The sequence below is a fragment of the Petromyzon marinus genome, chromosome 47 (genome assembly GCF_048934315.1).
Source record: "Petromyzon marinus isolate PM22_M1 ecotype Great Lakes invasive population chromosome 47, UKy_Petmar_22M1.pri1.0, whole genome shotgun sequence".
Lineage (NCBI taxonomy): Eukaryota > Metazoa > Chordata > Hyperoartia > Petromyzontiformes > Petromyzontidae > Petromyzon > Petromyzon marinus.
Window position 1 is genome coordinate 6930609 of NC_133713.1, and position 12924 is coordinate 6943532.

A 12924-nucleotide genomic window follows, 5' to 3' on the forward strand; every position below is an offset into this window, starting at 1 on the left:
AAAACAAAAATGTTTCGTTTAGAGCCGTGGCATTCTCCTCCAGGCCGTTGCGTGCTGGTGTTGGACATTCTCCTTTGCATTTAAGAAATGACACCGCAAATGAATCAATAACATGAGCACCTATCGCCCCCCCCCCCCCGCCCGACACCCCCTCATTGCAAACACTTGCCAGGACCCTCCTGTAAAAGAGTCATGTGACTCAGTGAGGTTTTAACCGGGTAATAATAATAAATTAGTCTTAATGAAACAGCATGCCAATTACATATACTTAACATAAATAAAACGCAGATAATCTTACACACGTGATTCATTGAATGTTTAATGAATTGTAAAAAAAATCTATATCCACGTGCAAGAGCGTTGCAATAGGAAAACTTTTTTTGTTAAAGCAGAAATAAACTCAGTAATAATATAATATTAATAACGGTGAGTGGTGTTAGTGTAGCAACAGCATGGGAACATGCGGTCCCCGATGCGACATATAAATCTTCAGTACTTTATTTAGAAACGGATGCTGCTACAGTAATGCAGTCGTTAGCACTCTGGACTTACGAACCTTAGAGGTCGCAGGTTCGGTTCCACCTCGGGGCGCGGCAGCTGATACAATGCCGCAAGTTTCTCAAATCCACTTCCCCCACAGGCCTCTGTCCATCCACCGCAACGTCGTCGACAATCGGCGAGTTTGCGTGTATGCTGGGGGTCAAGGCTGTAAGCCATGGAGTCAATATTGGTGGGGAACAAATCTTCCAGGGGGTCTGGGGGTCCCCCCCCCCCCCAGAAAAAAATTGCCAGAAGGGCTTCACCATTCTGGAAAATCGCCCGATGATGCAGGATGTAATTACCAGCGAAACGTCGTACTCAAAATTGTAAATTATGTTGATTCACTCTTCAACACACCGGTGGGCTAAAGTAGTGAACTATTTGTCTTTTGTAAACGTGACACATTTTTTTTTGTTACTGTTTGGCCGTGTCGGGCGGTGGAGGGTTACGACACATTTATAATTAACGCGATCTAACCCAAAAACCTTTACTATGGATACTATTGGTCGCGAAAGCCTACATGTTAATCAGCGTGGAAGGGTCGATCAAATACCATCGACCTGGGTCTCTGGATCTTTAGAGCTCACTCGAGTGGAAATTGTGTTGACTTTTGACCTTCCAGAGAAAAAAAAAACTATTTGAACATTTGACTTCGCAGTCAACTCTCCGATGATCGGGGGGTCAAAACCAGAATGCTTATTTATATTGGGGAAGAAATCCGATTAGCCATAAAGCTCTTATTCACAGATGTCCAGTGGGGGCAGGTAATTGAAAGAGGAGGTGGGTGGATTCTACAGTGAGGGAAAAAAGTATTTGATCCCCTGCTGATTTTGTACGTTTGCCCACTGACAAAGAAATGATCAGTCTATAATTTTAATGGTAGGTTTATTTGAACAGTGAGAGACAGAATAACAAGAAAATCCAGAAAAACGCATGTCAAAATTTTTATAAATTGATTTGCATTTTAATGAGGGAAATAAGTATTTGACCCCCTCTCAATCAGAAAGATTTCTGGCTCCCATGTGTCTTTTATACAGGTAACAAGCTGAGATTAGGAGCACACTCTTAAAGGGAGTGCTCCTCATCTCAGCTTGTTACCTGTATAAAAGACACCTGTCCACAGAAGCAATCAATCAATCAGATTCCAAACTCTCCACCATGGCCAAGACCAAAGAGCTCTCCAAGGATGTCAGGGACAAGATTTTAGACCTACACAAGGTTGGAATGGGCTACAAGACCATTGCCAAGCAGCTTGGTGAGAAGGTGACAACAGTTGGTGCGATTATTCGCAAATGAAAGAAACACAAAAGAACTGTCAATCTCCCTCGGCCTGGGGCTCCATGCAAGATCTCACCTCGTGGAGTTGCAATGATCATGAGAACGGCGAGGAATCAGCCCAGAACTACACAGGAGGATCTTGTCAATGATCTCAAGGCAGCTGGGACCATAGGCACCAAGAAAACAATTGGTAACACACTACGCCGTGAAGGACTGAAATCCTGCATCACCCGCAAGATTCCCCTGCTCAAGAAAGCACATATACATGCCCGTCTGAAGTTTGCCAATGAACATCTGAATGATTCAGAGGACAACTGGGTGAAAGTGTTGTGGTCAGGTGAGACCAAAATGGAGGTCTTTGGCATCAACTTAACTCGCCGTGTTTGGAGGAGGAATGCTGCTTATGACCCCAAGAACACCATCCCCACCGTCAAACATGAAGGTGGAAACATGCTTTGGGGGGGTTTTTCTGCTAAGGGGACAGGACAACTTCACTACATCAAAGGGATGATGGACGGGGCCATGTACCGTCAAATCTTGCGTGAGAACCTCCTTCCCTCATCCAGGGCATTGAAAATGGGTCGTGGATGGGTATTCCAACATGACAATGACCCAAGGCAACAAAGGAGTGGCTCAAGAAGAAGCACATTAAGGTCCTGGTGTGGCCTAGCCAGTCTCCAGACCTTAATCCCATAGAAAATCTGTGGAGGGAGCTGAAGGTTCGAGTTGCCAAACGTCCGCCTCGAAACCTTAATGACTTGGAGAAGATCTGCAAAGAGGAGTGGGACAAAATCCCTCCTGAGATGTGTGCAAACCTGGTGGCCAACTACAAGAAACGTCTAACCTCTGTGATTGCCAACAAGGGTTTTGCCACCAAGTACTAAGTCATGTTTTGCAGAGAGGTAAAATACTTATTTCCCTCATTAAAATGCCAATCAATTTATAACATTTTTGACATGCGTTTTTCTGGATTTTTTTGTTGTTATTCTGTCTCTCTGTTCAAATAAACCTACCATTAAAATTATAGACTGATCATTTCTTTGTCAGTGGGCAAACGTACAAAATCAGCAGGGGATCAAATACTTTTTTCCCTCACTGTAGATGTAGATTTCATCGTAAAACATATTTTTATTGATTCCTAAAGTGAATGAAACACGTCAACACATTTAAAAGGAAGAGTTCGTAAAAGGCGACGTTTCTGCCAATGACCCTTCTGCATTGCCAGAGCGTGGACAATAAAAGGTGGGAGACTGATCTTTACCCCATGGGGGTTGATGAGGATAAAACAAATCCTGATGAACAGAAATGTAAACTCTTCACACGCCAAATTAAGAACTGTTAATCATTTTGTAAAAAAATGTAATTCCCATCAGGCCCCATGGTGTTAAGTGCCAACTCTTATTATCCGATCTCTGGCCTCCATAATTCTATTTTCATCCTCGCAGCGGCTTTTGGCGAGACATCGAACAAAGACGGTCACCGCATCGCGTGCTTTCAGCTGCACTTCTGCGGCCGTCTGGAACGCTCTTCCGATATTAGGAAGCCTCCTGGAGCTATGTACTTTCAAATCCAGATTGAAAACTCATTTCTTTGGAACTGATTCTTGTATTTAGTGTGTTGTCCTTCCCCCACACCTCCGATTAGCACGGTTGGCTACGTATCGTGCGAAATAAGTTCAACATAGTACGCACATGTACAGGGACTCCGATAATTACGAACGAGTTATGTTCCAAAGGTCTATTTGTAAGTGGATTTGTTCGTAAGTCCAACTTTACTTCTGTTAATTCCAAACATGTTGTACGCCGTTTCCACTAAAAACCAGTAATGGCTTTAAAAGTTTAATCTGCTGCAGATGTAGATGCCACTGGTTCGTCACGTTCTGTAGATGTAGATGTCACCACCACAATCTATTGGGCGGCGGTTGAACTTACGACTCTCAGCCCGAACAGGCAACTGGACATACGGACAGGTTTGTTCGTATCTCTGAAAGTTCATAAGTCGAATGTTTGTACTCTGAAGAAGGGCCATTGCCCAAAACGTTTCCTATTTTATACTTTTAAGGCCGCAGTGTCATTGACGAACGTGTTGCGTCTTGTTGTTTATGCACCACTACCAAGGCATTAGCAGCGGGCGTCACCACCACCAACACAATTTGTTTAATCTTAAAAGCAAACGGTGTACTTGTCAACCAATGTTTCACCATCACAAGAGCACCAAATCACTGACGTTCGGCGAGTGGGGATCGGACAATGCCGTAATTTAGCCGGCGCGTGCGTAAAGATATTTTTTTTAATATCTCGACCATATTCGTTTACAAGTCCAATCAACCATGCGATCCGCATTCAGAGCCGTCCCCCAGGCTACGGCGCATCGGGGCGACCGATATGCGGAGACATTTCGCGCAAATGTATTTTTGTAATTCATATTCTCCACAGCGACGCGCGCGATTGCTTTGAGTTTGGCACTGTATTACGATATAACGTCGCGTTGAACTAACGCCACATACATTATACAGGCCCTTGCCTGTAAGATCAGCAGATAGATCATCAGCATTGGTTCAAGGAAGCCCGTTTCTGTTGATGAGACGGTGAATGTCAAAACCGGTGCAGTTTACTTCTCTTGAAACAGTGCTTGGTGAAATCACGCACTCCCAGAAAGCTGCGTGTAAGAAAAATTAAATGTGTGTGCAGACTAATATGCGACTAAGACACGGCCTGCTTATTTGGTTCTTTAATCATTACTCTTTTTTTGCCATAGGTTTTCACTTTTTTTAGATTGTGTTGGCGTTTATATTACATCGCGTCCAACGCTCCTTCGCCATAATCTATTTAACAGGAAATATATATAGACATGTTTTTCTTCGTTTAAAACTCAATTGTCCTTCTGTATTGTGAAGCATTGTTAGTGGTTCACAACACGTTCATGTGCAAAACGTAACGTTGAAGGTGGCGCATTTGTAACATGCTTTTTTCTGAACAAAGGTACTCGATTGGGATTACAAAGATGAAGGTCCCCCATATAGCCTAAACAGAGTTTTGGGGGCAAGTGTTGTGAGCGAACACCAATGAAGGCCGGCACGGCACACGAGGGTTTCGGTGGCCAGCACTATGCCCGGGCGCCTTTGTCTTCCCAGTGGCGATGTTTTTACACACCGCACCAGGGTTACTCATTCAAGGACGAGTCGACCTAGGGGATGGCCCAGGAGCGGTTCCAATATTCGCCACTGTTATTGTGAGCGAGCCGGAAATCGAACTCGGCTGGACCGGGTTCGTGACGCAGTGAGTGCGCATACGCCGCTGCTCCCAAGCCAATTGTGATGACAAACACGCAGAGCAGCAATCGTTGTCCCATCCTGGCGGACTGATACCCCGAGGCAGTCGCTCTTGCAAATGAGACTCTATCCTAGTCTCCTGCGTTCTCACCCGGTTAAATAAAATCAACTTGACACTTAACTTGTGCATTGTAAACACAATGATTGTGGTGGTGGTGGTGATGATGATGCTGATACATGATTGCTGTGGTAGGGTGATAGTGATGATACTGGTGCTTCTTACTGCTACTGTTGTTGGTGGGTGGTATTCGTGTTGGTCGCGTTTTTGATTGTGATAAATATGCCGCTACTGATGATGGTGTTAAGTTAAGGAGTGGTAGTATTGGTGGTGATCGTACTTGTGTTGTTACTGGAGCCGTCCCTAGGGTACACGGCGAATCGGGCGACCGCCCCGGGCCCCATGCTTTGGGGGGCGCCATGCGTCGATGTCACGGCGGTGTCAGATGTAGTTTATGATGACGATACTTGTGATCTGCTGCTGCTGACGGTGATGATGATGGCGATGCAGGCGTTAGTTTGGTGATTGATCGTTGTGCTTGCGATGTGTCTATTGCTCACTCAAAATCTGTAAATGGCAAGAAAAAGCCATCATAACAGAAGGGGTGATGTGTACTTTTGTAATTGTGTAACAAGAACCTACCCCGACTGACTTCAGGACCAACGTGTTCAAAATCGTAGGTGCCCCACAACACTAAAGTGCATTGTACCGAGGACAAAACAGGTCACACGAAGCTCACTCATTCTCTATGTCCCAAACGCCTGGAACCCCATCGCTTTAGGTAGACTCATACGTAGATCCAAAGGCTCACACAGAGACCCATGGACTCAGAGAGAGAGAGAGAGACCCATGGAATCATAGATAAACCAATAGACTCACACATACATGTAAGTCCATAGACTAACACAGACACCCATCGACTTATAGAGAGTGGCATAGACGTTTAGATAAACCGATATAGAGAAACCAATAGCCTCACGCACAGACTGACAGCCTCACACAGATACCCCTAGACTCACACACAGACCCACGGACTCATAGCGAAACCAAACAGACTCACACAGAGTTCCATACTCGGTGTAAATGCGGTGGGCATGTTTCTCCGTGAATGCCCCAAACTCCTGGAATGCCATTGTTTCAAATATGTCCTCGGTCACCCACCTACCAAAACAACAATTCTGACGCTGAGCTGTCGATTCTTTACGATAACGTCACTGAAAATTGTAGCTGACTCCTTACAACACGGTGTGTTTACACGTTGGTGCGATAGTCGCCAATTTTCTGTTTGGCGTTTCTGAAACTCATGTCATTGTACCACATCATTCGTCTAAAAGTGGTCTGCCCGTACGAAAGTGTCTTTTTGAGTCCGTGCAGTGTTTTCGATTGCTCGCGTGGCACAGTTGTTTTTGTGCCGATTTCTACTTGGTCTTCGTTGCTGCAGGAAGCCACCGGAGCTGTGGCACTTTTAAATTTAGATTCAAAACTCATTTCATGCGAACGGCTTTGTGTGTTGAGTTTGTGTGACCCCCCCCCCACTCATCGTCACACTTCCAAATGAGTCTCTCATCCCTGGGGAGTCCCATGAGCACCGCACACGCGGTTCGAACGAAAACAGGTCATTGCAGGGTGGGCTGGTAGGAACATTGGAATTTTTTACTTCGTTAAAGTATTGAAAGGGGACGGACGGACGGACACATTAATCTATTGCAGGCTGGTACACTCAGTTTACAACTTCGTTCCTACCAGTATAACCTCCTGGCCTCAAATTCGACACACGCCGCTGACGATGCTGGTGCTGCCGCCGATGGCAACCGCGACCACGAGGTCACTCCAGGGAGTCCATGGCCACGGACGCACGCCTCTTCCTCGTGAGCCTCGACAGGTACCGCTGGTAGACGAGCACACTGTGAAAGCGCTGCCTGAAGTACTTGGACACGAGGAAGTAGAGCGGGAAGAGCGCGCAGCAGCTGACGTCCATGAGCAGCGAGAGGCAGGCGATGATGGCACCCGAGCTGCCGCCGCAGCCGTCCGCCACGTCGCTCCAAAACCACCGCGTGCCCAGGTGGATGGCCATGCCGATGTGGTAGGGCATGTAGAAGCCCGCCAGCAAGGCGATGATCGTGAAGATTATCCTCAGGGGCTTCGACCTGCCCTTTTTGCCGCTCAAGCTACCGCCGACATTGACGCGGCCACCGCCGCCGTGATGCCTCTTGCCCAGCAGGAACCTCACGATGTGAAAGTAGGTCACGGTGATGACGGCGAACGGCGCCAGGAAGTGGAAGATGGTCATGACCAGCTGCTGCAGCCATATCTCCCGCCAACACGTGATCACGCTCATCTTGTGGCAGCTGCCACTGCACACCGCCTTGCTGGCCTCCTCCGTGAGCATGATCGGCGGGATCTGCGTGGCGACCAGAAGCCACACGGCCGCGCTGGCGAGCCGGTAGACCTTGGCCCGGCGGATCGGCCCCGCGGCCACCTTGTGCACCACGGCCAGGTAGTGCTCGACGCTGATGCAGGTGAAGAACCACAGCGTGGCCGCCGAGAAAACGCAGCGGGCGGCCACCAGGACGCGACAGAACGACTTGCCGAGCGACCAGCCCCCGGTGATGAAGTGGAAGAGGCGGAACGGTATGAAGGCGATGGCGATGAGGTGCGCGATGGTGAGATTGATCATGAAGATGTGCACCTTGTTCTTCTTGGAGGTGTGCGTGAAGACCCAGAGAGCGAGCCCGTTGATCAGGCAGCCGGCCACGAAGGTGACGCTGTAGACGACGCTGTTCAGGGCGGCGTACCATCGCTGCGACCACAGCGACTCGTCGTACGCGCCGCCGACGGCCGTCGCGTTGGCGTCACCGAAAGCCATGGGCCTTCACGGGCCTTCTCCCCGTGGTTGGGTGGGTGCGTGGGTGTGCCGGTCGTCCACGGGTTGATCGAAGGGCAGTGGAGGATCACGCGGCAGTGAGATCGTGAACGGTGGCGAGAACAAGCCCGGGTAAGTTCCCAACGTCCGGAGGTTTTCAAATGTTGCCACGTTCCTGTAAACAGCGACGTGAACGCAAGCAAGAGTCATATTTCTTGAAATGTCATTTGTTTGAAACTGATTTGTTCGCGTGCGTTTAGTTTGTTGTCCCCTCCCCCCGCCCGCACCTCCGATTAGCGTGGTTGGCTACATACGGTGCGAAAGAAGTTCAACATATTTACATATCGATGCACACTCGGTCAAAATTGGAAAGGATCTCCTGGGAAAAAACCCCATTGATCCATATATAGATGTGAATAATGTAAATGTATTTTATGCATTAAATCCTCACTGAGTCTCCAGACTCTTGCATGAGGAGGGTCCTGCTCTGGCCAATTTGTGCAACCAGGAAAGATAACTCACAATAGAGCCAGCGGTTTTTAATCTCCAACAGATGCATCATTGTTAACATTCGAATCATCATCAGCAGCAGCACCAGTGGCAACATAACCCACTATTACCTGATGTGACATGGACCAAAAAACACACGGGCAGTGGCATGGCACAAAAAATCGAACAAAGGCTGAAAATTGTGCAAAGAAGCGTGCATGTCTACAGTGGCATCGAGAGACAGAAAGCGGAAGACAAGAAGAAAAAGATCCCCCATGTAGCCTAAAAAAAAGAGTTTTGGGGCAAGTGCTGTGAGCGAGCACCGATGAAGGCCGGCACGGTACACGAGGGGTTGGGTGTCCAGCACCACGCCCGGCCGCCTTTGTCTCCCTATTCGACGATCTTTTACACACCGCACCGGGTACAGTACTCATTTGAAGCCGAGTCGACCTAGGCGAGTCCCAGGACCAGTCCAGATAATTGTCACTGGTGTTGTATTCTGGGCCGTCCATGGCGTGGGGTTGCGAGCCCCAGGGCAAACCCCACTGTGTACCCCCCCCCCCCCCGACGCCTTCGAACTATACCGGGGAAGTATTACATCCGCCCCGATTCTCCGTAACCCCGTTGGGGAACGGCTCTGCTTGTCATAACGGGACGCATTCTGGTGGGTCGCCGCGGGGAAGGAAGCAGGGGAAGAGTCGCGCGTGCGGAGACTCGGTGGCACAATGGAAGGCGTAGGAGAGGGGACGGCTCGTGGAGCGATGGTGATATGGGGGCGCCATGGTGGCGAGATGTTGACTACCTCGCCTGGTATACAGGAGCAGGCAGCATTGATTGAGTACAAGCAAACCCCTGGAGCGGTTTTCGACATGCAGTGTCTCATCAGCAGTCAGGCTTGCTTGAATCAATGCTGGTGAACTGCCGACCTGACAGGCAAGGCCCCTCACACTCTGAACGAAATGGGGTCCTTGTTCTACACAACGGCGCTCCTCATGATTATATTTAACAGCAAGTGCCACAGGTTTGCTCGTAATTGGCACCGTGGTGGAGATATGTTAACTCTGGCCTGGTATACAGGAGGTTGTGGGTTCTATCTCGACCCTGGTGCCTGTTGCAGTATATTTGGAGTTTGCATGTTCTCCCCGTGGTCGCGTGGATTTTTCTCCGGGTCATCTGGTTTTCCCCTCCACATTTAGAAACGTGCGTTTAGAGTATTTGGCTGCGAAAAATTTCCACACGACGATAAGCCGCTTCGTTGAGCTATCACGTGTGGCCAGGTCGCTTCTGAACGAAGAGCTACACAGCTCAGTGGGCTTCACCTGGTAAAATAAAAGTTTTTGTTTAGTTTTAAATCGGTCCAAGTGCCGGCGTGAGATGGAAGATTATAGGCCTCGCAAGGCTCATGTGGCATGGGCAGGCCTTCATCCAGCAGTGGATAGACAATTGCCGCTGATGATGAACGTACTTACACAGTCATAGTAATAATGAAATTAATCCGTTTATCCAGCTGAGCCATACTATTCCCTTTTAGGAGGGTTCTGCATTGGGATGTTTGGCAATATTGTACTACGATGTATGGATATTTTGCACACAAAAAACATTTTTTTTTACCGAAAGCCCTAGATTCATGAAGGAGGCGTTTGAGATTTGGAAGGCAGGGTGGGTGGCACGGTGGTAACATGCCACACGGCAAGAAGGACCTGGGTTCAATTCCCTGCACCCGGGCGCATTTTATACGTAGAGTTTGTCCACCTCCCTCCCTTCTTGCTCTGCATGGGATTCCTCCGACTTCTCCGTTTGCCTACCACAGCTAAAAAGAAACGTGCAATGTTTGTATGTTGAACTTCTTTTGGCACCGTACAGGTGTTGGTCAAATTTCAAAATGTAGCAGGACTCTCCTGACAAAAGAGTCGTTGGGCTTTAGTGTGAAAACTAATTTTCTTTCGAACTGCTTTTAGTGCCCAGTTTGTTGTACTCCCCCCACCCCGCACCTCCGATTGCCACTGTTGGATACGTACGGTGCGAAAGAAGTTCAACACACATACATACATAGCGTTGACCTTTCTGGGTAAATAATATTTTTTAAATATTTAAACAAAGTAGGCCTCCAGAAGGCCTCTCTCTAAATTGTCAGTTGGGAAGAAAAAAAAAACATCTCCACTCACTGCCTGTATTACCCGAAATGAGAGACACGCAGTGAACGAATTGAAAAGAAAAGTGCCCCAAAATAATCCGGATAACACGGAGCTGCATTTTAGATTTCCCAACCTCAAAAGCGTTTTAGCACGACTACAGTGTGAGGCACGGGGCTCATTTTAAATGATTTCGCCGACTTCCTGAATGTCATTGCCATCCGCAGTCTGCACTATATTGATTTACACGCAAAAACATATTTAAAAAAAATCGAGCCTTAAAGGCATTTGGTCAAACATCCCAATTACGGGACCCTCAGGAAAAAATATAATCTAAACGCAGATTTTTTTTGTTTGTATCAATGCATGTTTCAAAATTAAGTCGCATTGCCTGTATATATATATAAATCAGTTGTTTATGTTTTACATGCTCTGAAGCGTGACTCCGTAATAAGTACGTTAAACCTCTTTGGCACCGTACGTAGCCAACCGTGCTAATCGCAGGTGCAAGGGAAGTAAGGACAACAAAAGTAAACACAACGAGCAGTTCCAGAGAAATTCGTTTTCAGTCTAGATTTAGAAGTGCATAGCTCTAGTGGCTTCCTAATGTCGGAAGGACGCGCATTTCAGATGGCCCGCAGAATCGCATCTGAAAATCGCGCGCGATGCAGTGACCGTCTATGTTCGATATAACAGGCAGGCCCAGCATAGCCAACCGAGCACATCTACGCAATATAAGCGAGCCGAGTAGATGGTGTCGCTACATACCTTCCACCGCGTCCGTCCACCTTGTCTGATGTGCGGGAGTTGGTCCGTAATGTGATCCGTCTCTGGTTACGCCAACCCTCCACATTCAGGCAAAACTCCAGGGTGTCCGGGTCGGAGGGGGAGAGAGGGGAGGGTAAGAATAATGTTCGCTTTGGGTGCTAAAAATGATAAAATCCCCTTTTTTTTTTAAACATGTTTCTTTCGCCTCCTCTTTAGAAGCACGGACGTGACCAAAACGCGAGCGAGCAGCTGCCGCGTGAATTCTACTCCGACATGTGGTCACGGCCAGCTTCCTATTTCGAGGGAACTAGTTAAAAGCTGAACTTGGGTGCGCGAATGTGACGGACGGGGCGACGAAAAAAAATACGAATTCCGGTTGATTGCTCACTGCCCGCCGAATGACGTCCGCGTCACGTCGGGGAAGTTGGCCGCAAAGCGATGCGTGCGTCCGCATTCCTCTGCAAAAAAAAATCGTGGGAGCTCTCGCTCCCAACAAATTGACACGCGTTTGAAGCCGAACATTTTTAAAACTCACTTCTTTGGCACTGCTTTTTGTGTTCAGTGTGTTGTCCTTCCCCCGTACCTCCGAAATAGCACGGTTGGCTATATACGGTGCGAAAGAGGTTCACCACGCATACGTACTGCATCGCGCGCCTTCAGATGCAATTCAGCGGCCGTCTGGAATGCTCTTACGATGTTATGCACTTTTACATCGAGATTGAAAACTCATTTCTTTAGAACTGCTTCTTGTGTTTAATTTGTTTTCCTTCCTCCGCACCTCCGAGTAGCACGGTTGGCTGCGTACGCTGTGAAAGAAGTCCAGCACACACGGTACAAACCAAACGAGCACGATTCTGCACCCAAACACGTGCACCGGACCGCGAATGCGAAACAGAAGCAGCCGCAAGCCGTTGCCATCAAATGGCTCACATACGTTACCCTGGACGTACAGTCTACATACATACACACTTCCCCACACGCTAGAAGAAGGATATTGTGTTCAGAGACGATGAGCAGGAATGCTTAGAAAATCCAGCATTTCATAAATGTATACAGCACGTGCCGATGAACTGGTCAAATTCCTACCAATATAATTGCTCACTGGTGGCTTAAGACTTTTCACGAATTAATGCAACGTCAACGCGAGGACGTTTGGGTCAAAGCCCTCTGGGCTTTCCTCAGGCAATGACTTCGATGTCCCTGCGTGGTGGTGGGCCAGCCCCTCTGCAAGAGGGCTGGCTCCCTTCTCTTTTGCTGACCGCTCTCTCTGTGGGTGAAATCGAGTTCGCTGCTCCCATCGCGGATGCTCCAGGCGGCTTGGGAGTCCGCAGCGGCGTCGTGCGTTGGCGTCGGACTCGGCAGGGTGAAAAGTCTCAGGCCGCTGGTGTGGACGAGGAGCTTTGTCGGTTAGAGTTACGATCGACGTCCACGTCGGCCACGCGTAATCATCACGTGGAAAGTTGCCCACTTTTAGCTCCCCACGCTCTGGGCACCCCTGAACGCGCAGTGGCTGCGTCGTCTGCAG

The 12924-nt window shown here is 48.4% G+C and overlaps 1 protein-coding gene across 1 annotated transcript; it reads right to left on the reverse strand.

Annotated features, from left to right (window-relative positions):
- Positions 1–301: 301 nt before the first annotated feature.
- On the reverse strand, positions 302–11751 carry LOC116952573 (N-arachidonyl glycine receptor-like). The gene is made up of 2 exons (XM_032972039.2): positions 11400–11751; positions 302–8185 (listed from the first exon to the last, which is right to left on the reverse strand). The coding sequence occupies exon 2, from the start codon at positions 8011–8013 to the stop codon at positions 6973–6975; it is 1041 nt and encodes a 346-aa protein (XP_032827930.2). The 5' UTR covers positions 8014–8185; positions 11400–11751; the 3' UTR covers positions 302–6972.
- Between the last annotated feature and the right edge of the window lie 1173 nt (positions 11752–12924).

Coding starts and splice junctions, on each gene's coding strand:
- LOC116952573 (XM_032972039.2), bottom strand. CDS start 8,013: ATGGCTTTCGGTGACGCCAACGCGACGGCCGTCGGCGGCGCGTACGAC.